General features: G+C 44.7%; 1 protein-coding gene across 2 annotated transcripts in view; it reads left to right on the top strand.

Annotated features, from left to right (window-relative positions):
- Positions 1-21,125, top strand: part of STX3 (syntaxin 3) — a 57,559-nt gene that overhangs the window by 28,489 nt on the left and 7,945 nt on the right. For both annotated transcript variants that reach the window (XM_027860752.1, XM_027860751.1), the window contains exons 3-10: positions 8,416-8,515; positions 9,440-9,514; positions 10,445-10,512; positions 11,872-11,980; positions 12,808-12,881; positions 14,126-14,260; positions 16,653-16,763; positions 19,440-19,555. In XM_027860752.1, coding sequence (XP_027716553.1) covers positions 8,416-8,515; positions 9,440-9,514; positions 10,445-10,512; positions 11,872-11,980; positions 12,808-12,881; positions 14,126-14,260; positions 16,653-16,763; positions 19,440-19,523 — 756 coding nt within the window. In that variant the 3' untranslated portion in view covers positions 19,524-19,555. The remainder of the gene's footprint in view (positions 1-8,415; positions 8,516-9,439; positions 9,515-10,444; positions 10,513-11,871; positions 11,981-12,807; positions 12,882-14,125; positions 14,261-16,652; positions 16,764-19,439; positions 19,556-21,125) is intronic.

The following is a 21,125-nucleotide window of genomic DNA, read 5'->3' as shown; positions in this document are numbered from 1 at the left end:
TGTGTGTGTGTGTGTGTGTGTGTGTGTGTGTGTGTGTGTGTGTGTGTAATTGGACCTGTGATTCTAGTTATAGGGAACTCTGATGGGGAAGCTCCCTCTACCAATGCATATCAACATCTGCTCTGTAACTTTTGTTGTTATTGTTCAGTCATTTCAGTCTCCCTGTTTGGATTTTCTTGGCAGAGATACTACAATGGTTTGCCATTTCCTTCTCTAGCTCATTTTACAGATGAGGAAACTGAGGCAAACAAGGTGAAGTGATTTGCCCAGGGTCACACAGCTAGTAAAGGTTTGAGGCCAGATTTGAACTCAGGTCTTCCCCACTCCAGGCACAGTGCTCTATCCACTGTGCCACCTAGCTGCCCCTGTAACTTTTAGCATTAGGGACAATGAAAGCATAGGTGACCTGCCCAGGGTCACAGAGCCAGGATGTTTCAAAGGCAGGACTTGAACACAGGTCTTCTTCCATCTGAGGTTGGCTCTGCATTCACTATGCTGTTCTCCCTCACCTGTGTTTCAATTTCCCCAAGCAACTATAATGTGGAACAACAGAGGACTTGATTTGGAAACTCCCCTTTGGAAGCCCCTAGGGCTTCTTGGAACAAAGGAAAGTGCCCAAAAATCTGAAAAATGAGTTGCTGTAAGAGGTAGTGCAGGGTAATGGAAAGAGTAACGTATTTGGAGTAGGGGGGCCTGGGTTCAAGTCTTGGCTCTAATGACTTCTGCCTTTGTACCCACAGGGCTGTTGTCTTGTGAGCCAGATGTGGATTATTGTTAAGTACCTTCTCCCCGAGTTCAGTACTACTTCTGTAAAGGGAGGGGGTTGGACGTGGTGGTCCCTAGGTCCTTCCAGCTGTCAATCTTAGCATCCTTTTGTGCTCTGATGGAAGTGTCAGGTCCTGACTCCATGGTGGGAGAGCTGACAGCGTTATTGAAGGATGGATATTTGGAGAAATAGGAAAAAACCCAAACTTTTTTTTGCTCATGTGGCTCTGTCTGTCCTTGCTTTTCACGCCTAACTCCATCCTGTTGTATAGATTTACTTCGGTTCTGAGATTTCATAGGCTTTTAGATTTAGAGATAGAAGGGACCTTAGATGTCATCGTGTCCAGCCTTCTTCCTTTATAGACAGGAAACTGAAGCACAGTGCGGCAGCGTCTTTGTCAAGGTCACCAGGTAGTAAGTGGTACAGACTGGGATCTGAACCCAGGCCTCCTGACTCTGAACCTAGTGTTCTTTCCACTGAATGATGTTTTTATCCTTGGGGGTGCTCTGTCTCCTGACCCAGCTCATGGCTACCATGGCTTGGTTCTGAGCTCTGAGAGTCACTGTGGCCAAAATTCCCCCAAATAAGCACCCTCCCCACCCCCGTCTGGTGGTTGACATTCAGGTGATGAACCTTCTTGCAATTAATGAGGTTGGTCCTTGGATAACTGCTGAACAGTTTAGGTCGGACCTGGCAAACTTTGGGCTTGGCTGCCGTAGTCTTTGAGAAGCCATGGCTATCTCCATTGCAGAATGAGCAGTCGAAGGAGGCCTGCCCTGTGCACTGAGAAGCATCTCCTGGTCTTCATGCAAGCCTCCTATGCTGCACCTCAGGGCAACCTGCTTCTTCTCCTGAGTGGTAATTTACCCCCCTTTCATTTTCTAATTAGATTCCCCTGCCTAATTAGCTCCTTAGGGCAGAGACAAGGTCTTTGGGAATGGTCCACTCTTGCCCATCTTGATGAGGGCAGTGATTAGTATAATATGTGTGTTATAAGTAGTTCCATGGGGCAAACATTAAAATGAAGTTTGAGGATCTTGCTTTTGCTTAAATGACTTCCTAGAGTGGCTTGTGATGACTTCTGGGGAAGGTCAGGAATAATTGGCCTGGGTGGAGATCAAGTAGTTTAATAATTATAAAGCTTTTACTTAGGCTGTAGAAGATGAGCTTATTTAACAATACGTTTATTCAGTTACAAAAAGCTATCAATTGATTTCTCTGTGCAATAGTCTGCAGACCTTTTTTTTTTTTTGGTTAGGCAATTGTGGTTAAGTGACTTATCCAGGGTCACACAGCTAGTGAGTATCATGTGTCTGAGGCTGGATTTGAACTCAGGTACTCTTGACTCCAGGTTGGTGCTCTATCCACTGCACCACCTAACTGCCCCTGCAGCTATAAATATAAAAAAAAAATATAAATTTTAATTTATAAATATAAATATAAAATTTTTTAATATAATATAAAAAAATATAAAAAAATAAAACAGGATAGTGATAGTGGTCTCCTAGGTTCGTGTCTACCTAAGCTTCATTGAAAATCAAAATCAGTTAGCATCTATTAAATGCCTACTATGTGCCAGGAACTGTGCTAAGTGCTGAGGATGTGAAGAAAGGCAAAAAACAGTCCCTGTCCTCAAGGAGCTCCCAGTCTAAAGATGAGAAGAGATGATTTATAGGCAGAATGGTGTGTAATTATTACTCTTTTTTTGCCTTTTGAGTAAAGGCTTTTGTTAAGGTTTTTTTAAAAAGGAAAAAAGATGAGAAGAAAGAGATGAGGCTGATGATGATGATGATGAATATGATGATGATGATGAAGAAGAAGAGAGGCAACATGATGTCATGGCTAGCAGGCTTCAGAGTTGGGAAGACCTGGCTTCAAGTCTCATCTCTGATTCGTATTAGCTATGTGACTGACCCTAGGCAAGAATTATAATCTCTGAGGGGGCATCGGCAGCTTTCTAAGATGATCAGCTAGGGAACAGGTTGCTCTGCTCTGGTAGAGGGGGCTCCCCACACCAATGAAATCAATCACAGGTCTAATAAAAAAAAGACTTTAAAATTCTGAAGATCACAGGGGGCTCATAGGATCATAGAATTAGAGTTGGTTGGGACCCTTGAGACTGTCGAGTAAAACCAGATGTTTGTTGTTCAGTCATTTCAGTCACGTCCAATTCTTCATGACCCCATTTGGGGTTTTCTTGGCAGAGATACTGGAGTGGTTTGCCATTTCTTTCTCCAGCTTATTTTACAGATGAAGAAACTGAGGCAAAGAAGGTTATATGACTTGTCCAGGTTCACACAGCTAGTGTTTGAGGTCAGATTTGAACTCGGCTCTTCTTGATGCCAGGCCCTGAGCTCTATCCACCTAGGATACATGGAGTTAAAGTGAACTTGTATTGATTAGAGGCAATTGGGAATAGCCATCTCCCCATTTCCCTCCTGGCTACTCTCCTGACTGCCTTTCCCCACCCCCTTCCTTTTCAGATCCCTTTTGGATGTTGTCTTTCCAAATCAGACTGTAAGCTCCTTAAGGGTAAGACAGAAGACTGTTATTTTTAAAAAAAATTTTTTTTTTAGTATCCCCAGCACTCAGGACATAGTGGGTGCTTAATAAGCATTTATTGACTTTGTCCCCTTAGAGATATGGTGCAGATGGAAACCCAAGGGGTGCTAAAGTCATTAGCCCTGAGTTCTCTTTTAGACTCTCCCCAGTATAACCAGTTTGGGATTATTATTTGCTTTCTTCTTATCTGTGATGGGAAGTTCCTTTCCAGCTTTTGACATTCTGTCATTGTAATGCCAGCAAACTTTTAAAATGAATAATAATTATAATGATGATAATAAACCTGACATTTATACAGCACTTCAAGGTTGATCCTCACAGCAGTTCTGAGGGGAAGGGCTTTTATTATCCCTATAGTATAGTTGGGGAAACAGGTTCAGAGACTTTTTAAAATTAGCATTGATTATTTTTTATCAATTACATCTAAACAAGAAAATTTTACATTCATTTTTTTAAAAATTTTGCATTCCCAATTCTCTCCCTCCTTGAGAAGGCAAACAATTTCATTTCGATTCTACACGAGCAGTCATGTAAAACATTTCGATATTAGGCATGTTGCAAAAGAAAATGAAGAACAAAAAACCAAAAATCATAAAGAAAATTTTAAAAAGCATGCTTCAATCTGCATTCAGGTTTTATTAGTTCTTTCTCTGGAGATGGTTAACATTTTTCATTTAGGCTACAGAAGATGGTCTTATATAACAATATGTTTATTTGGATACAAAAAGCAATCAATGTATTTCTTCGTAAATGAGTCCTTTGGAATGGTCTCGGATCACTGTATTGCTGAGAATAGCTAAGTCGTTCACAGTTCATCATTGCACAATATTGCTGCTGCTGTGTACAACGTTCTCCTGGTTCTGCTCACTTTGCTTTGCATCAGTTCATGGAAGTCTTTCCAGGTTTTTCTGCTTAGAGATTTTAAATGACTTTATCACTGAGTGTAAAAGGTGGAATTCAAATCGAGATTCTCCCAACTGTAAGTCCATTGCCTTTTTTTTTTTTTTTAACCATACCATGCTATCTCAAGAGAGAATGAAAGACTGTTGAGATCTTTGATTTGGCAAGCATATCTAGCTGCAGGTCTGAGTTTTTTCATTGGTTGGCTCTGTATAGCAGAACTCTGGTTAGCTGGCACCTATACAACTGGAAGCCTTATGCAAGTGGCACTGTGGGTCGTACCAAACTGTTGGACATCTGGGGACAACTAGTGCTGCCAACAGAGTCTTTTTTTTTTTCTTTTTGACTAGGCAATGGGGTTAAGTGACTTGCCCAGGGTCACACAGCTAGTAAGTGTTATGTGTCTGAGGCCGAATTTGAACTCAGGTCCTCCCGACTCCAAGGCCAGAGCTCTGTCCACTGCGCCACCTAGCTGCTCCTCAACAGAGTCTTTTACCAAGTTCTAAGAAATCATTCTGTAAGTGGGAAAGGCCTTGAGGTTAAAGGAGTGTTGAATTGACCTGTAAACTCACCAAGTGGTTATAAACATTCATCTCACTCACCTCCATTCAATAAATATTGACTAAAATTTGCTTAACTCAGTGCTCACTCTAGCTGAATATGTGGGCAGTATATATAAACACAGGAACCAGAAACTTCAGTTCAGTAAAGCAGACCCTCCTGTGGGGCCAGTCAGTCAACAAACATTTATTAAGTACCTACTTTGTGCTAAGCGGCATGCTAAGTACTGTGTTGTACTAGATGGTCACTAGGGGCCCTTCCAGCTCTAAATTTCATGGTTCAGTGGAGTTAGATCTGAAGGAAACCTTAGTTTAGTGATGGGAAGGAAATTTCCCTAGCTTATACAACTAGAAAGCTCTCAGACAGGAAGTTAGGTCTGACTCCAAATCCAGTGCTCACATAGGCTGGCCTGTCCCTGTCAACCCTTAGGCCGGGGGATTATTCTGAATAGGAAGTACTTTTTACAGATTTTCTGAGAAAGCTAATCCATTAGGTAGATACAACCTAGCACTTTTGATCTCATTATAACCCAAAACATATCATTTTTAATGTTGATAGTGCTTGGGATTTTGTGAAAAGTGGGAGGGAGCTTAAGGGGTTATCTTTGGGCAGCGAGGATATTATTAGCCTCAACCATGGGGGGGTTCCCAATGGACCCTTGAAGGTCATGTCAAGCAGTGTCAAGCAGGAAAGGTGGTGGGGTTCAGTGGTTAGGGTGCTAATTTGAGAAAACTAGACTTTATTTCCATCTCCATTAAAGTTACACTTTGCTTATTCATGGTGACGAAATGACCGTAGGTCCTCAAAGACCATGCCAGCAAGATGAGAGCGCCGGCAGGCTCGATCATCCTGGAAAGGCTTTGGGGGTGGGCCTAGAGGTGGATTGACTGGAGCAGCCCAGCTCAGTCTGGAGGGAGTCATCACCATTTCCACGGCAGCAGATGAGTTCTTGGACCCAGAATGTCTTAAAGACCATCTTCCAAATGAGAGAGAATGAGTGGAAGAAGAGGATTGTTCACAGGCCCAGAGAGTTGGAAGGGGCCTTGGGGTCCATCTAGTGTAACTCAGATGCAAATCCTCACGATAACATACCTGACGAGTGTCCCTGGGGGCTATTTCTGTGCAGATGCTCCCGCAGTGTGCTGATGTAATGAAGCAGTGACAGATTCTCAGTCTTTTTTTGTTTCTATCACTTGGCAGGTGACCTTGTAGGGAGTCAAGAGAGAGGAAGCTCTTATAGCCAGGTGTGGCACACGTTGCAAGGGATGGAGGCCTTTGTGCTCTGAGTTGGCTGTAGGTTTCCTAAGCCCCAAGGACACAGAGAGCTCTTTCTTCACATTATTTCTCTTCTGGTTCTTGTTTCAGTGCCTGGTACAGCCAGCTGCCCTGTTGGAGTTGGGGGCTTGAGGGCATTGGGCCCTTCTCTGGTTGTGCAAACATCTCCATTTTATAGAACCTTTTTTTAGGGGGATGTCTTGTTTTTGCATCACGGTCATTGGATGCAACTTTTTTCTGACTTAGAAAAGGCAGTTAGACCAAAGCCACCAGTGCAGCCACCACACACATCCGACAGTGTATGCCACCTTCCAAATCTGTAGAGGCAGCAAGGTGGCCCACTGGTTAGAGAGCTCCACTGAGCATCAGACCCACCTGCATTCAGATCTTGACTCCCACATTACCTGTGTAACTGAGCAAAATCATGTAACAGCAATAGCATTCATATAGGGCTTTAAGGTTTGCAAAGTACTTTGCAAATATTATCTCACTTTATCCTCACAACAACCTAAGGGTGGTGGGTGCTAAGACGCCCCCATTTTACTGAGGAAGAATCGGAGGCTGAGAGGTTAAGAGTCCTCCTCTTTAAAATGTGTTGTTGTGAGGAACAAATTTGATCTCATACATAAAGTGCTTTGCAAACCTTAAGACATAATATTATTCTTATGTGGCACTCCCCGCTGGCCCCCCCCCCCCGCCATCGCTCATACTCACACCCATCTACTGAGAGAAGTGTGTGGTCAATCTTTCTCTGGGGCCAATGCTGACAATTACAATTAATCAGAATTAAATTCTCTTTCAGTGTTGTTTTCATTTGTATTATTATAGTTATTATTTATAATCTGTTCATTCAACAAGTCTACCCATGATTCTCTTAATCCCTTGAAATTATCTGTCATCAGTAGTAATTTTAAGCTCGAAAGGATCTAAACTGTCATTCCGTCTAATCCCTTCTTTTTACAACTGAGGAAACTGAGGCACAGAGATTAGATGAGTTGCCCAGGGTCACAAAACTATTCAGATTCTCAGGTAGGATTTGATTTTAGGTCTTTTTGACCTCAGCTCCTGACTAGTGTCCTGTTCACTGTGGAATGCCATCTATATTTTATATATAGGCAATATTTCATTATGTTCATATACCATAGTTTGTTCAGCTATTACCCAATAAAAAGGGTACCCTCTTTGTTTCTAGTTTTTGCTACAAAAGGTAATGCTGTGAATATTTTGGTCTATATGGGCCCTTACTGTCTTCCCCTCCTTGGGCCATATGCCCATTAGTGAGATGGTTGGGTCATTTCTCCTTGTGTCTTCACCTTTATAATTACCAGGACTTTGGATTCCTTAAGAGTGTAATATTGGATTCCTATATCTTGTGAGAGAGAGAAAGAGACAGAGACAAGAGAGAGGTAGCAAGAGAGAGAGATATCCTTCCTGTATGCATGTTAGTTAGTCTCAGGACTGTCTTGTGACACTATGCATCCCAAGGACAGAATGCTCCTGGGACTGTTTTATGGTCTTGTATTGGTGCAATCACGTTCAGGAATGTGCAGAGGCCAAATGCCTGTAAGAGCATGATTTCCAAGGTGTAACTTCCAGTTCATAGGCCTGTCATCTCTGACACGTGCCCAGGAAGACTCCAGGATCAGCAGATGCCCCACTGGCAGAGTAGGTGCTCAATAGATGCTCATGGATTGATTGGTTAGAGGTCATCTTGTCGGAGGCCCAGAGAGGACATCTGGCTTATAAATGGCAGGGCTGGAATTTGAGACCAGATCCTCTGGATGTGATTATATATCCTTCCCTGTGGCTTCATCTTCTTGGATATTTCTAGCCCCAAGGTTCTTTATCCCTAAGGGGTATTTGGATAGATTTCAGGGGGTCTGTGAACTTGGGTGGGAAAAACAAGGATATCTTTATTTTTTGTTACGCTTTGACTAAACTTAGCCAGTTTAAATAACTTCTCCAGTTATTTAAAAACATTTTGGGACAGGGTCCATAGGCATCACTAGACAGACTGTCCAAGGTGTCCAGACATTATATAAGGTTAAGAACCCTTGCTCTATCCTTCCTTTGGATCTGTCTGCTTGATCCTAGCTTCAATATTCCAAGTGAAAGTTTGGCTTTTCCCAAATCATTCAGTTCTACTGGCAATGAGTAAGGATATCCAAGGGATTATCTATTCATTGTTGACTCATCACTCTTGGAAAGCATATGCAATTGACCATTCCAGGATCCATTTAATTATTTCTGCCTCAACAAAGCCAGGAGAAGAGAGTGGACACAGCAGGAAACTAACGAGAATTCAACAGCTGTCTTGTTAATGACAAGGGTATTTCTACCTCCCTTTCTAGATTGAGGAAACTCGGCTCAACATCGACAAGATTGCAGAGAACGTGGAAGGAGCTAAGAAACTTTACAGCATCATCCTGTCAGCACCAATCCCAGAACCAAGTGAGTTTTCACCCAGAGCTGATTCACCAGGAGATGTCTCTTTCCACCTCATCAAGCCAACCTCAGTTTCCAACAGGTGCTGTGTACAGGACAGCTGCTGCATTAATGATTATGTTAATAGCGCCTTCTACCTCATATGGCCATAAGCCCCGTCTGCTTGTCCAACTTGTCCCCACCACTCACTTATTACTCAACTTCTGACAGATGAACTTCCTGCTGTGTCACCCCTATAGCTTTTTATCCTTTGTTATTTTTTTTAATCTCCCCTCACTCCCTCTCCTCCCAATTTGTTACCATTGTCCCATGGGACAATCCAAATCTGAGCCATTCTCCGAGGCCCACATCAATCCTACCTTTCCATGAAGTTTTCCTAACCCAGCTCTCATAGAACTCTTCCTTCTCAGAACTCATAAGGTGTTCACAGTCGGAACGACAGTTTCTAGGACTTAATTACGAATCATCTATAATTATTTCATGTTACAGATTCTGGGATCATGGGATCCTAGATTTAGAGATGGAAGGGACCGTAGGGTCCATCCTATCCAACCCCTTCATAATTACAGAGGAGGAAACTGAGGCCCAGAGGAGGGATGTGATCTGCCCAAAGTAATACAGGAGCTTCAAGTCATAGAGCTGGGTTGGTGAATATTGCTTGGATATTCTGTCCTGAGACCCAGTGAGTGTTATCATCTCTTCTTGGTGCATGACCTTGGTTAAATCATTTCCCTTCTCTGGATCTTAGTTTATTTCTCTCTAAAATGAGGCAGGACCAAATGATTATTAAGGTCCTGTCTCTGAACCTTTGAAGCTCTTGTGATGAATTCTTTGGTTCTCCTGGAGGGACCGAGAGCTCCGGCTCTCCTCTGTTGATGCTTGTATCTACACGCCCCCCCTAATTTTTTTCCTCTGCCTCTGTTTCCTCAGAAACAAAGGATGACCTAGAACAGTTAACAACAGAGATTAAGAAAATGGCCAACAGCGTCCGGAACAAGCTAAAGAGTAAGAAAGAAACTATCTCTGAGCCGTCCTGATCCTTAAATATTTCCTATCCTGCTGTGGAAACCCTGCTCGTAGATGACCGTGTCTCCCTCTTCATTACCCCTCCTGGCCAAGGAGGGCCTTGCCTCTTTTCTGCCTCTTTGCTAATCTGTACTTTCTGGGGATTGCTTCTTCTCTTCCCCATCAGCCTTTCTTTCTCAGGGACACTTTTGCATATGACTTCCCAAATCCCCTTCTATGGCACATACAGTCATGTCACTTTGTTGGGGCATCATGGTGGGTGCGGTGCATGGGGACAGATGAGGAGTTGGGAGAGCATGATTTCTCACCGGTGGTGAGGACATGACCTGATCTGGGCTGGGTTATGGAACACCTTTATTCTAGTGACAGTTGGGGTGGGGTGGGGTTCTGGTGTCCAGTACCCTGGTTAGAACACATCCAGAGTACTATGCTCTCCATGATTTGTGAAGGCCATTGCTAAGTTGGAGAGCATCTAGAGTGGGTCAGCTAGGGAAGTGAAAGGCCTTGAGTTCATGCCACATGAGGACTGGTTGAAAGAACTTGGGGGTGTTTGGGATGGAGAGGATGAGCCATTTGGTGGGAGAGTGTGGATGAGGGTTGATCTGAAAGTATTATGCTGTGGAAGAACAATTAGAATTACTCTGCTGGGCCAAGAGGGAAGAAGTAGGAACAGTGGGAGGTTTCAACAAGGCAGATTGAAGCTTGATGTCAGGAAAAAGTTCCTGCTGAGGAGAGCTGTCCAGAAGCAGGGTGGACAGCCTGGGGAGGTGTGGGATTTCTTCTAGAAGAGTCTGGATGCCCCCTTGTTACATGTGGCAGAGGCAGTTGTTTTTCAGGGATGGGTTGGGCTAGATGCCCCCTGAGGTCCCTTTAACTCAGAAATGCTATGGCTCTGTGGTCCATTTCCAGACATGGAGAGGCACATCGAGCAAGATGAGGTGCGGTCTTCGGCAGATCTTCGGATACGGAAATCCCAGGTGTGGTGCTTAGCTCTTCGCCTTTGCTCTCATGGGATTAAGTCAGGCGGTATCCACCGAATCCTTTTTGTGGGCCCAACCCTATGCGAGGTGCTGTAGGAATAAGATAAATCTGTGGCCCCTGTCCTTAAAGGGTTTACAGTCTGGTCAGGGAGAATTGATTTGCCCACATGAAGCAACTGGAGGACCCTTAAAGAAGACGGTCAGTCAACTAGCGTTTATTAAACACCTACTATTTGCCAGGCACCGCGCTAATTGGGGGGAGACAACAGCATGTGTAAACAAGATATATTTGGAATATGTGGGGGTAGTCTCAGGGGGAAGGCCCGAAGATTGAGAAGACCTGGAGCCACAGGGTTCAGAGGGCATTTGTAGGCTTTAGAGCTAGAAGGCATCTTAGAAGTATTCTAACCCTTTATTTTAAAGAGGAGGTGGTGGAGTCCCGGAGATATGAAGTGATATGTCCAAAGTCACCTAGCTAATAGAACTGGCAGAGAGCCAGGATTGGAATCAAATAGAAATAAATAGAATGTTTTGGGGGATTGGACAATAAACACTATAGAACTAGAAGGGAGAGACCAGTGTGAGCTGGGGTAATCAGGGAGCACGCCATGGAGGATGTAGTAGAAGACTTTCTCTAAAGAGAGGGTTCTTAACCTTTTTCATCTTCTGGACCCCTTGGGCAGTCTGGGGAAACCTATAGGATCCCTTCTCAGAAGCACGTTTCTAAAAGGCAAAAAATAAGAGGATTGCAAAGGAAATCAATTATACTGAAATTAATCAACATAAATATATAATTCATTTGTTCAATCATTTTTCAGTCATGTCTGACTCTTTGTGACCCTATTTGAGGTTTTCTTGGCAAAGAGACTGGAATGGTTTGCCATTTCTTTCTCCGGCTCATTTTATGGATGAGGAAACAGAGGCAAACAGGGTTAAGTGACTTGCCCAGGTTCCCACAGCTAGTAAGAGTCTGAGATCAGATTGAAAATAAGTCATCCTGATTCTAGGCGCAGTACTCTGTCTACTGTGCCACCTAGCTGCCCAAATATATAACATATATTGTAAAATATGTTACATTAATAACAATAGATAAATTATATCTAAATTTATCAACATGAGTTAATTTCAATATAATTTTTATTATTATTAATATTCTGTATTAAAAAATAAAAAAAAAACCAAGTTTATGGACCTCAGATTAAGAACCCCGTAATTCTAGACAACAAATGTGAGAACTTTTGATACATTTAGAGCAGTTCTCTCTGGATTTCAGGTATAGTCAGAGATGATACTGGAGGGCTAGGAGCATAGTACAATAGTGTCTGTCTTCCCTTCACCCCCTCCTTCTGCCCACAGCACTCTGTCCTCTCCCGGAAGTTTGTGGAAGTGATGACCAAGTACAATGAAGCCCAGGTGGACTTCCGAGAACGCAGTAAAGGGCGCATCCAGAGGCAATTGGAAATCAGTAAGTTCTTGGAGGGAACGTGGGCCTCTACTCGCCATACAACCCCCTGTTCATGACTGCCCATTTCTCTGAGGCCAGGAGGTGGCTTTGGCCCAGGCCAGATTTCTGTCGTCAGCCTCAGGCATTGTTTACCAGGGCTTAGGACGCCCCCTGCTGGACATAGTGGAGAAGACAGTCAAGTTCTGGCTCCATTACAATTTATTGTGAAATCGTAGAGAGACCTAGACCAGCAGGGTCTTTGAAGGCTGTCTGATCTAGACCCCTAATTTAACCAGGAGGAAACTGAGGCTCTGAGAGCTTAAGTGACCGGCTCAAGGCCATGCAGCTTGTAGGTGTCAGAGCCTGGCCTTCCCTTCTCCAGGTCCAAAGCTTTCTTTACTATGCTCTGATAGCTCTTACCAGCCATGAGTTTATAATTCTCTTTTTTTCCTGAACCTAGAGTTACCTAGTACCTATAGGGTGGCTTAAAGGGAATTTAAAGGCCACCCTCCTCATTTTACACATGAGGAAACTGAGGCTTAGAGAGCTTAGGGGAGTTGCCTGGGGTCACACAGCTAGTAAATGTCAGAGATTGAATTTGAACCCATACCTTCCTGGATTCTAGGTCTGGTGTTCTAGACGCCATAGGGTAATGCTCTTCTCAATCGTACGGCTTTTGTTTTAGCCCTAGCAGTTGAAAGGGAGTGCCCAGTGGCTACATTAACCAAAATCTTTTACTTTTACCATGGTTTTACAACATGTTCCCCTCAGGCCTAGTTTCCAGGATGCCTGCTAAAGGATCTGTTCTGATTTTCTGTGTCTGACGTCCTCTTTCCTTTGGGCTAAAGCTGGCAAGAAAACCACAGATGAGGAATTGGAAGAGATGCTGGAGAGCGGGAACCCAGCCATTTTCACTTCTGGGGTGAGTGTTCCAAGAAGAGGAGGGATTGGGGGGTTGGAAGGGGGGTGCCTAGACTTGGTGGAGTAATCAGTTGCAAGCATTTCTTAATCACTTGCTCTGGGCCAGACACTGTGCTGGCTGATGGCAAGACAAAGACGAAAAGAAAACAGTTCCTGCCCTCAAGGAGCTTGCCTTAGTGCGTAGCTTTGAGAGGCAGGGGCCTTCAGAGAAACCTGTGAAAGAGCTCGGAGTTGGGAGCGTGGGAAAAGCGAAGGGCAGGGTGCCTTCAATTCCCACTCTCCCCCTCCCCCTCCCCACCTCTTAACTCAAAGTGGCTGCTCCTGCCTCAGTTTTCCTAGGGCACCCGATCTAGATTTGTGCTGTTCCCTTTTATCTCAGCATAATTAAAGTGAGCTTGTAAAGCTGCTCCATGCCTGGGCCTGAACTTTATTTCATCTCTGTGTCCTAAGCTCAGGTCCTTGAACTGGAGGCAGTGTGGTGTGCTGGTTGGAGAGCCAGTCCTGGCGTTAGAAAAATCTTTGTTCAAGCCCAGCTCTCTCTCGTTTCTCAACCTCCTGGCTTCCTTCAAGCGTCATCTCAGGTCCTGCTTTTGGCCATTGCCAGGAAGCAGGCCTCTGCTGGCCTTTCCCCTGGCTCCCAAGGTGCCTTCCCTCTGAGATTACCTTTCCATTTAATGCTTTATATATCTTTTATCCTCATAGGAGATGTGTCATCTCCTGCTTTAGAATGAGAGCACCCTGAGGATGAGGACTGTTACTGCCTTTTTAAAGAAATCCCCAGCATTTAGCACAGGGTCTGACACATAGTAGGTGTTTAATAAATGCTTGTTGACTGACACATATGGGCGCTAGTGGTCCTGAGCAAGCTACTCAATCTCTGAATGCCCCATGATTTAGAGAACACTTGTTGGGCCGCACTGGGAGATGGGATGTCCTCCCTGGGAATTCCCTCCAGATTTCCTAAGTATGGAACATTGACCTTTTGTGCCATGTTCCCTCTTGCCTTGTACCTGGTAGGTGCTGAATAACAGTTTGAATGAAGGGTGTGTGTGTGTGTGTGTGTGAGAGAGAGAGAGAGAGAGAAACAGGCAGACAGAAAGTATGAGAGAGAGACAGAGACACAGAGACCTAGAGGGAGACTGAGAGAGAGACCAATCCAGAGGGAGGAAGGGGGGAGAAGACAAGATCGGCAAATGCCAGCGGGGGGCTTGGGTCGCATATGTAACATAAAGGGATGTGTTGCAGATCATTGACTCTCAGATCTCTAAGCAAGCCCTCAGCGAGATCGAAGGACGACACAAGGACATTGTCCGGCTGGAAAGCAGCATCAAGGAGCTACACGACATGTTTGTGGATATCGCCATGCTCGTGGAAAACCAGGTAACTTGACATGGGGCAGTGAGCAGGAGGAGGGCACAGCCTAGCACCCAGGGAAGGAGGCAGGAAGGGGATGATTCAGTGGCCATGGAGGGGATCAGACCAAGAGGAATTCCGGGCCTCAGGAGGAGGCAGCCAGATTTAATCTAAGTCCTGGCTAGAAGACCAATATGGAATGACAGGAAGAGCGTGGAATCTAGTTTTAAATTCTGGCTCTGCCACCTACTAACCAGATAACCATGGCCAATCCATCTTCTCTCTTGGGGATTCTGTTTCCTCATCTCTAAAATGAAACTCTCCGCTAGAGTTTCCTTAAGGTTCTTTCTAACCCCAAGTGTTGTGTTCCTGGTTAGACCCCAAATTAGCTGCATGATTGTGTGCAAGTCACTTCTCTGAACCTCAGTTTCCTCATCTGTTAAATAGGGCTAATAAATGTCACCATAACTCCTCAAAGGGTAGTTATAAGGACAATGCTTTGTGAACTGTAAATCTTCCAGCTGAGAGGTGACCCCAGCCATGTGGGCTCTTTCCTCCCACAAGTGTATATTATAATCTCTTCATGCCCTCCATCCTGTATGATTCTTGCTCATGTCCTCCCATCAGTTAGTTCACTAAAGGGGGTCCACCCGATGTGCTGGAGGCCTTCCTTGCTTTGGGGGGTAGTGTGGTGTGTGAACTTTGAAGCACTATACATATGGAGCTGCTCTAATAGTACTAATTGTTATTCCTTTTACCACATGAAGGTAAGGCTTGGTTCTAACCCTCTTGCCCATTGAGTATTTAGCAAAGCTAGCTCCCAGGGCTAGGGGTGGGAATCTCCTCTCCTCTCTTCTTCCTGTTTGAGCTTACTTGATCTCAAGTACCGGGGGGCCCTAGATGTTCTGCTGCAGACCTTAGCACCCACTTCTCAAGTTCTCCTCCTCTACTTTGTGTTTTTTTTTTTGCCCACAATGCCATGCGAGGATCGGGTGTGAGACTTGGGGAACGGTGAGTGCCCTCTTATTCTGTTTCCGGTCTATTCTCCAGTGACGGGGAAGGGCTGAGGAGGTTTTAGTGCATGGGGCCTGGGACCTTCAACTTTTGTATACCAGGGAATGTACTGAAGAGAGGATTTAGATTTCTCTTTCTTGTCACAAGAAACAGGGATGATGAGTGTATGAAAGGGGTAACAGATCTCATTCAGAGACTCCTTCCTGGAGGAGGGAGAGGGAGAAGTCTGCAAAAGCAGCTCGGGTAGGCCAAACCCCTCCATCGCTTATGGCCCAGCCAGAGTTCTTGGACTCTTCTATTACATGGGCCATTTTAACAGTTTGGTAAAGCGTATGGATCCCTGCTCTGAATCAACTTTTCAAATGCATAAAATAAAATTACATTTTATTACAAAGGATTACAAAGGAAACCAATCATATTGAAATAGTTATTAAAATACTGAAAAAGAAGCCAAGGTCATGGACCCTGGATTAAGAACCCCTGTCTTGGGGCAGCTAGGTGACGCAGTGGATAGAGCATTGTCCCTGGATCCAGGAAGACCTGAGTTCAAATGCGGCCCCAGACATATAACACTCACTGGCTGTGTGACTCTGGGTAAATCACTTAACCCCAATTGCCACACACACACACACACACACACACACACACACACACACACACACACAATTAAATAAAATAGAAGAACCCCTGTCTTAAATGATATTATGATGGCCTTTGAGGTGGCCTTTGAGGAAACCAGGATCCCATTAAGAACTGACTCTCTGGTTCAGAAAGAACCTGATGAACCAGGAGAGGATGGCGTCCTGACCAGCTCCCAGAGTGGGTGATACAAGGCCTGCAGGGAAGGAAGTGGAGGCTAGGAGAGCGCTGGATTCCGAGTTCAAAGGCCTGGCTTTCCTCTTCCTGGCCCTGTTCCTTGATAACGAGACAACTTAGCACGAGCCTGAGCGTCCTCACGGGCAAAGTGAGGATAAAAATCCTTGTCCTTCCTGCCGCAGAGATCACGAGGATCGCATGAGAGCATGTATCTTGAGCCCTTAGTAAATGTGAAACTTGACCTGAAGATAAGATCTAATGGTGTTAAATTCACTTCATCTCTTGGCCTCAGTTTCCCTATCAGAGAAATGATCAGATTGGACTAGATGATCAGCCTGAGGTGTCTTCCAGTTCTAAATCTGTGATGCCACTTGGGCAAGGCATTTCTTCTCCCTCGGCCTCAGTTTCCTCGTAAACAAGATGACCACTAAGGCCTCTTCTAGTCCTGACTTAAGTCAAGATTCCTGGGCTCAATCTACTCTTGGCTGTGGGTGATCAACCATGGGGGCAGTTCTCTTGTGGGGTCAGCAGCCCTGAGGTGTGGGGGTTGGGCTTTGTGTGGAATGTGACCAATATCTGTCCTTCACAGGGGGAGATGATAGATAACATAGAACTGAATGTGATGCATACTGTGGACCATGTGGAGAAGGCTCGGGATGAGACCAAGAAGGCGGTAAAATACCGTAGTCAGGCCCGGAAGGTGAGAGTCCCCTGGGGCCTTGCCTGAAGAGAGCACCTACCTTGCCTGCTATTTCTCTTTCCTATTTTCTGCCGTGCCGTCTCTGCTTTCCGCTGCTGCCTCCCACATCCCTGGAAAGGGAGCCATGATTGATCGCATTGAGAACAACATGGACCAGTCAGTGGGCTTCGTGGAGACGGCCGTAGCCGATACCAAAAAGGCTGTGAAATTCCAGAGTGAAGCTCGCAGGGTGAGAGCCCCAGCCTCGTCACCACCTGCCTCACCCCCTTCCTGGCCGGCCCTTCCTGTCTGTCCATTCCCTGCCTCAGTCCTCCCAGTAGAATCACTCCCACCCCTTTATTCTCGTCTTGGACTGGCACGAATCCTGTTCTTGTCCAGGCTCGGGCGTATAGAAGGTGCTGGACTGGGAGTCCCATCAGTTGAGTTTGAGTTACCGGCTTTCTAACTAATTACGTGACCTTTGAGTAAGTCACTTCCCCTCTGAGGCTCAGTTTTCTTAACTGTACAGTGAGGAACGCCCATACAATAGGGGCCCTCTGTTTCCTCATCCGTATAATAGGAATCCTTGGTTTTCTCATGTGTGCAATGGGACTTGGGGTCTGTACATTTCCTTATATGTATAACTGGGACCCCAGTTTCCTCATCTGTCCAATGGGGACTTTTGGTTTCCTCATTTGTGCCAGATAGTCTTTAAGGTTCCTCACAGAATGAATCTATAAACCAGAACCCTTGAAGACAGTGATTTAGGCATTACACCAAAATCTTACCTGTTCTTGGGCCTGATTGGTAGCTGAGTGCTTTCAGAACATGACCTTGGGCTCTCTTCTCCAGAGGTTTGCTTTGGTCTTGGACAGGAGGGCTGTGCCTCTCCTATCCCAGGTACTTTGTTACTTCAGCAATCAGAATGACAAAGTGGGCTTGGATTTAAGCACCAGTGAGCCTAGTTTCAAACTCCACTTCTGGCACAATGATGGCATTTTAGAGAGACGGTGTGGCATCATAGCTTGCAGTTAGATGACCCGGGCTCTGATCCTGGCTCTGTCATGTACTAGCTGGGTGATGTGAGCACTGGGCGAACCACAACGCCCTGTAGAAATAGAAGTGGTGCTGTCAGAATGCTCACCCTTGTCAGTTCCTTCATAATCAGGACTCGGCATCCAAAAACTTTTTGCTCAAGTGGTGGCAGTTTTTCAGACTTTTCTTTCTACCTGGCTTCTTGGCATCTGGCATCATTGCTGTCTTTGGGTCTCTTCCAAGCTTAACTGTTTTCTGTGCTGGGTTTGAGGGAGTAGAAACCTCCTCTACAGAATACTTCTGGGCTGCTCTTAACCAGGCCTTCTCTTCTGAGATCTTTGTATTCTAGTTTGCTGTTCTAGAGCTCTATCTCATAGCGTGCCCTAGGCATGCTGGGGTGATAGTAACCCCTACCCCTTCCAATTTATTAATCCCTAAGGAGAGATAACAGGCAGTTTGGTTTAGTGGACAGTGTGCTGGGTATGGATTTAAGAGAGATTTGGGTTCAAATCCTGACTCTGACACTTGCAAGCTATATGACCCAAGCAAGTCATTTTATCTCTCTGAGCTGATTTTCCTCATCCATAAAATGGAGGTATAACATCTACTGAACCTGGATTTTTGTGAAGATCAAAGGAGACTATGTATGTAAAGAACTGTAAAAATTGGAACTGCTATTTAAATGTCAGCTAGTAGTAGTAGTAGTAGTAGCAGTAGTAGTAGAAGTAGCACTAGTAGTGGTAGCAGTAGCAGCAGCAGCAGTAGTAGTAGTAGTAGTAGTAGTAGTAATAGTAGTAGTAGTAGTAGTAGTTATGTGGAAGCTTGGAATAATTTTGTATCCCTTCCTGCTGGCATTCAGTTCTGTCCAGGTCAACATTTATTAGGCATTAGTTCATTAACAAGCATTTTTTAATCCCCTGTTATGTATTAGAAACTATGTGAGATGTAATGGCACCTCAGTCTGTACAATGAAGTGGCCTTTGGTTTCTTCATCTTTACAGTGAGGAAAAGAGGCTCAGTTTCCTCACCTGTATAAAGGGGGATTTTTGTTTCCTCATTTATACAAAGACAAAAACAAAACTTCCTTACTTTCAAGAAACTTATATTCTCACTTAAGAATATTTAGAAATTCAGTCACTTGACACACATTTTGTTGAGGTCAGAAGCTATTGCTACTCTTCAAAGGGATAACTGCCTGATTCTCTGGGATTCAGACAGAATGCTTCTTTCATTGCAGAGATGACCTAGGACTGAATGGGTTGACTCAAAGCCATAACAAGGGTGGGATAACAGAGACTTTGTCCCACAGCATCAACATTTAGAGTGTTGATAGCATTTGCTATCCTTTATCAGGTTCCTTATAAGTAATTAGTTAAAATAGGAAACTGCCAGGTGGCCAAGAGGCCCTTTTCCTTGGCCTGTTCTTAGCCTGTTTACTGCTATGGAAGTGGCCTTCTCAGCAGTGGATTTCCTGGTGTGACAGGGTCTACTGTTCCCTGAAGTGAAATTGTCTTTGACTTGAGAGTGTCTTTTGTGTTCATCACCCCAATTACCAGGCTTGCTAATTAATTCCTCCTTTGTGAGAGGACCATAGCCAGTTAATTTGCATTTCTTGGTTATTTATGATAATTTCTTCTTCCTCTCTCTTATACCTCCCTCCAGAAAATGGTAATTATCATTCTCATAGTTGTGGGGATCCTGGGCATTTTAGCTCTGATCATCGGGCTTTCCGTCGGGCTGAAATAGCAGCAGCTGCCATTGACTGCTGGCACTGAACTGTAAGTAGTATGGACCTGATCCTCGGGGGTCTCTGTTGACTCTCAGAGAGAAAACTAACACATGCTTGATTTCAGCATCTACTCATGTCTCTCCTGCTTCTGGGAATCTCAGAGCCCCTTGGGATTCCTAAGCTGAGTCACCAGGGGACGGGCCTCTCGGCTGTTGCTGCGGTCTGTGCGTGGTGTCTCTCTTGTGCCTCTGAGACGTGGATTGTGGACTTTCCCCTTCATTGGGCTTGTTCTGGGGCTGTCCTTCTTTCCTTTTCCCCAGTGTATCTGGGGGAAGCATAGGGTCTGGATTGTCTTGGCACTCGGTGTCTTCTTTCTGAATACTCACTGCTCGTAGATCCTGCAACTTGCTTCTGTATCTGTTCCATTTCTCTCTCTGTTCCTTTCCTGTGTAAATGGAGCTGTGGATTGGGCACTGAGAGGCTGGGCTTTGGGGTTTGGTTTCTGGGCTCTTCCTTGACTTACCACATTTGCATTTGGGGGAGGATTTTTTTTTTATGATGTTTTAGCTCTCTCATAATTAAAAATTTTTTTGAATGTTTATTGCCTTGTATTTTCAATGTCTGTAAAGTATGCTGAGAACTTCAGAGAAGGGTGATATCGGGAATCAGCTGATGAGGGAAAGGCAAAGGGGTATGCGACTGGAAAAAGTCCTTGATTTAGGAGCTAGGACGTCTGGGTCTGAGTCCTGGTTTTATTACCATGTCATTTAAACTGAACCTCAGTTTTCTCATCTGTAAAATGAAGGATACCAATAGTTACCCTACCCATATCGAGGTCATTGAGAAAAAGGTGCTCTATAATCCTTTAAGTACTGCATAATGGGCACGATGAATGAATTGTTGGTTGATTAATCAGGTCTCTCTATGTGGTCTGGTTGTAAGACTGCCCAAGCCAAATATTCTGAGCAGTGACATTTCTAGTCATTTGTTTGATCTGCAGATATTATCTCAGTCTCTTTTTGGCACATGGGAAGGGAACCTTCAGTGACTAGCAAGATAAATGGTGGTACAGTGGATAGAGGACGAGACTTAGAGCATGGAAAACCTGGGTTTAAATCTTGCTTCTGACACTTAATAGCTGTGTGACCTTGGGCAGGTCACTTCATTGCTGTGCCTCAGTTTCCTCACCTGTGAAATGAATGGAGCTGAACTAGATGGTCTCTAAGGCCCCTTTCAGCTCTAAACTATGATCTTCTGACTCCTATCCTCCACCTCCTTTGTCTGTTTCTTCTCCCCTCTTCCCTTCCTCCTAGTCTCATAAACACCCTCCCTAGTTAAGGCTACTTCCTTCTTCTCCACCTCTGCATTTCATGTAACAAGAAGGTGTGGGCTCAAAGTCAGGCCTCTCCCCGTGTTTAACTTTCTGTTTCCTTTAGAGAGAGGAGAAGAGATGAGGAAGGAGGAGGTTGATGGTCATGAACTAGGGCTAGAGGGTGGTCTGGTTAAAAAAACAGAAAATAGAAATATGAATGAAGCCCTGATGCAGGACTATTGGGCTGGGCCTCCTCTTATGGCCAGAGGATTGGCATCTGGGCTCCGCTGGTATCTGACATCTGGCA

The sequence above is a fragment of the Vombatus ursinus genome, unplaced genomic scaffold (genome assembly GCF_900497805.2).
Source record: "Vombatus ursinus unplaced genomic scaffold, bare-nosed wombat genome assembly UNPS02014248.1, whole genome shotgun sequence".
Classification (NCBI taxonomy): domain Eukaryota; kingdom Metazoa; phylum Chordata; class Mammalia; order Diprotodontia; family Vombatidae; genus Vombatus; species Vombatus ursinus.
This window is presented reverse-complemented; position numbering and strand designations above follow the sequence as displayed.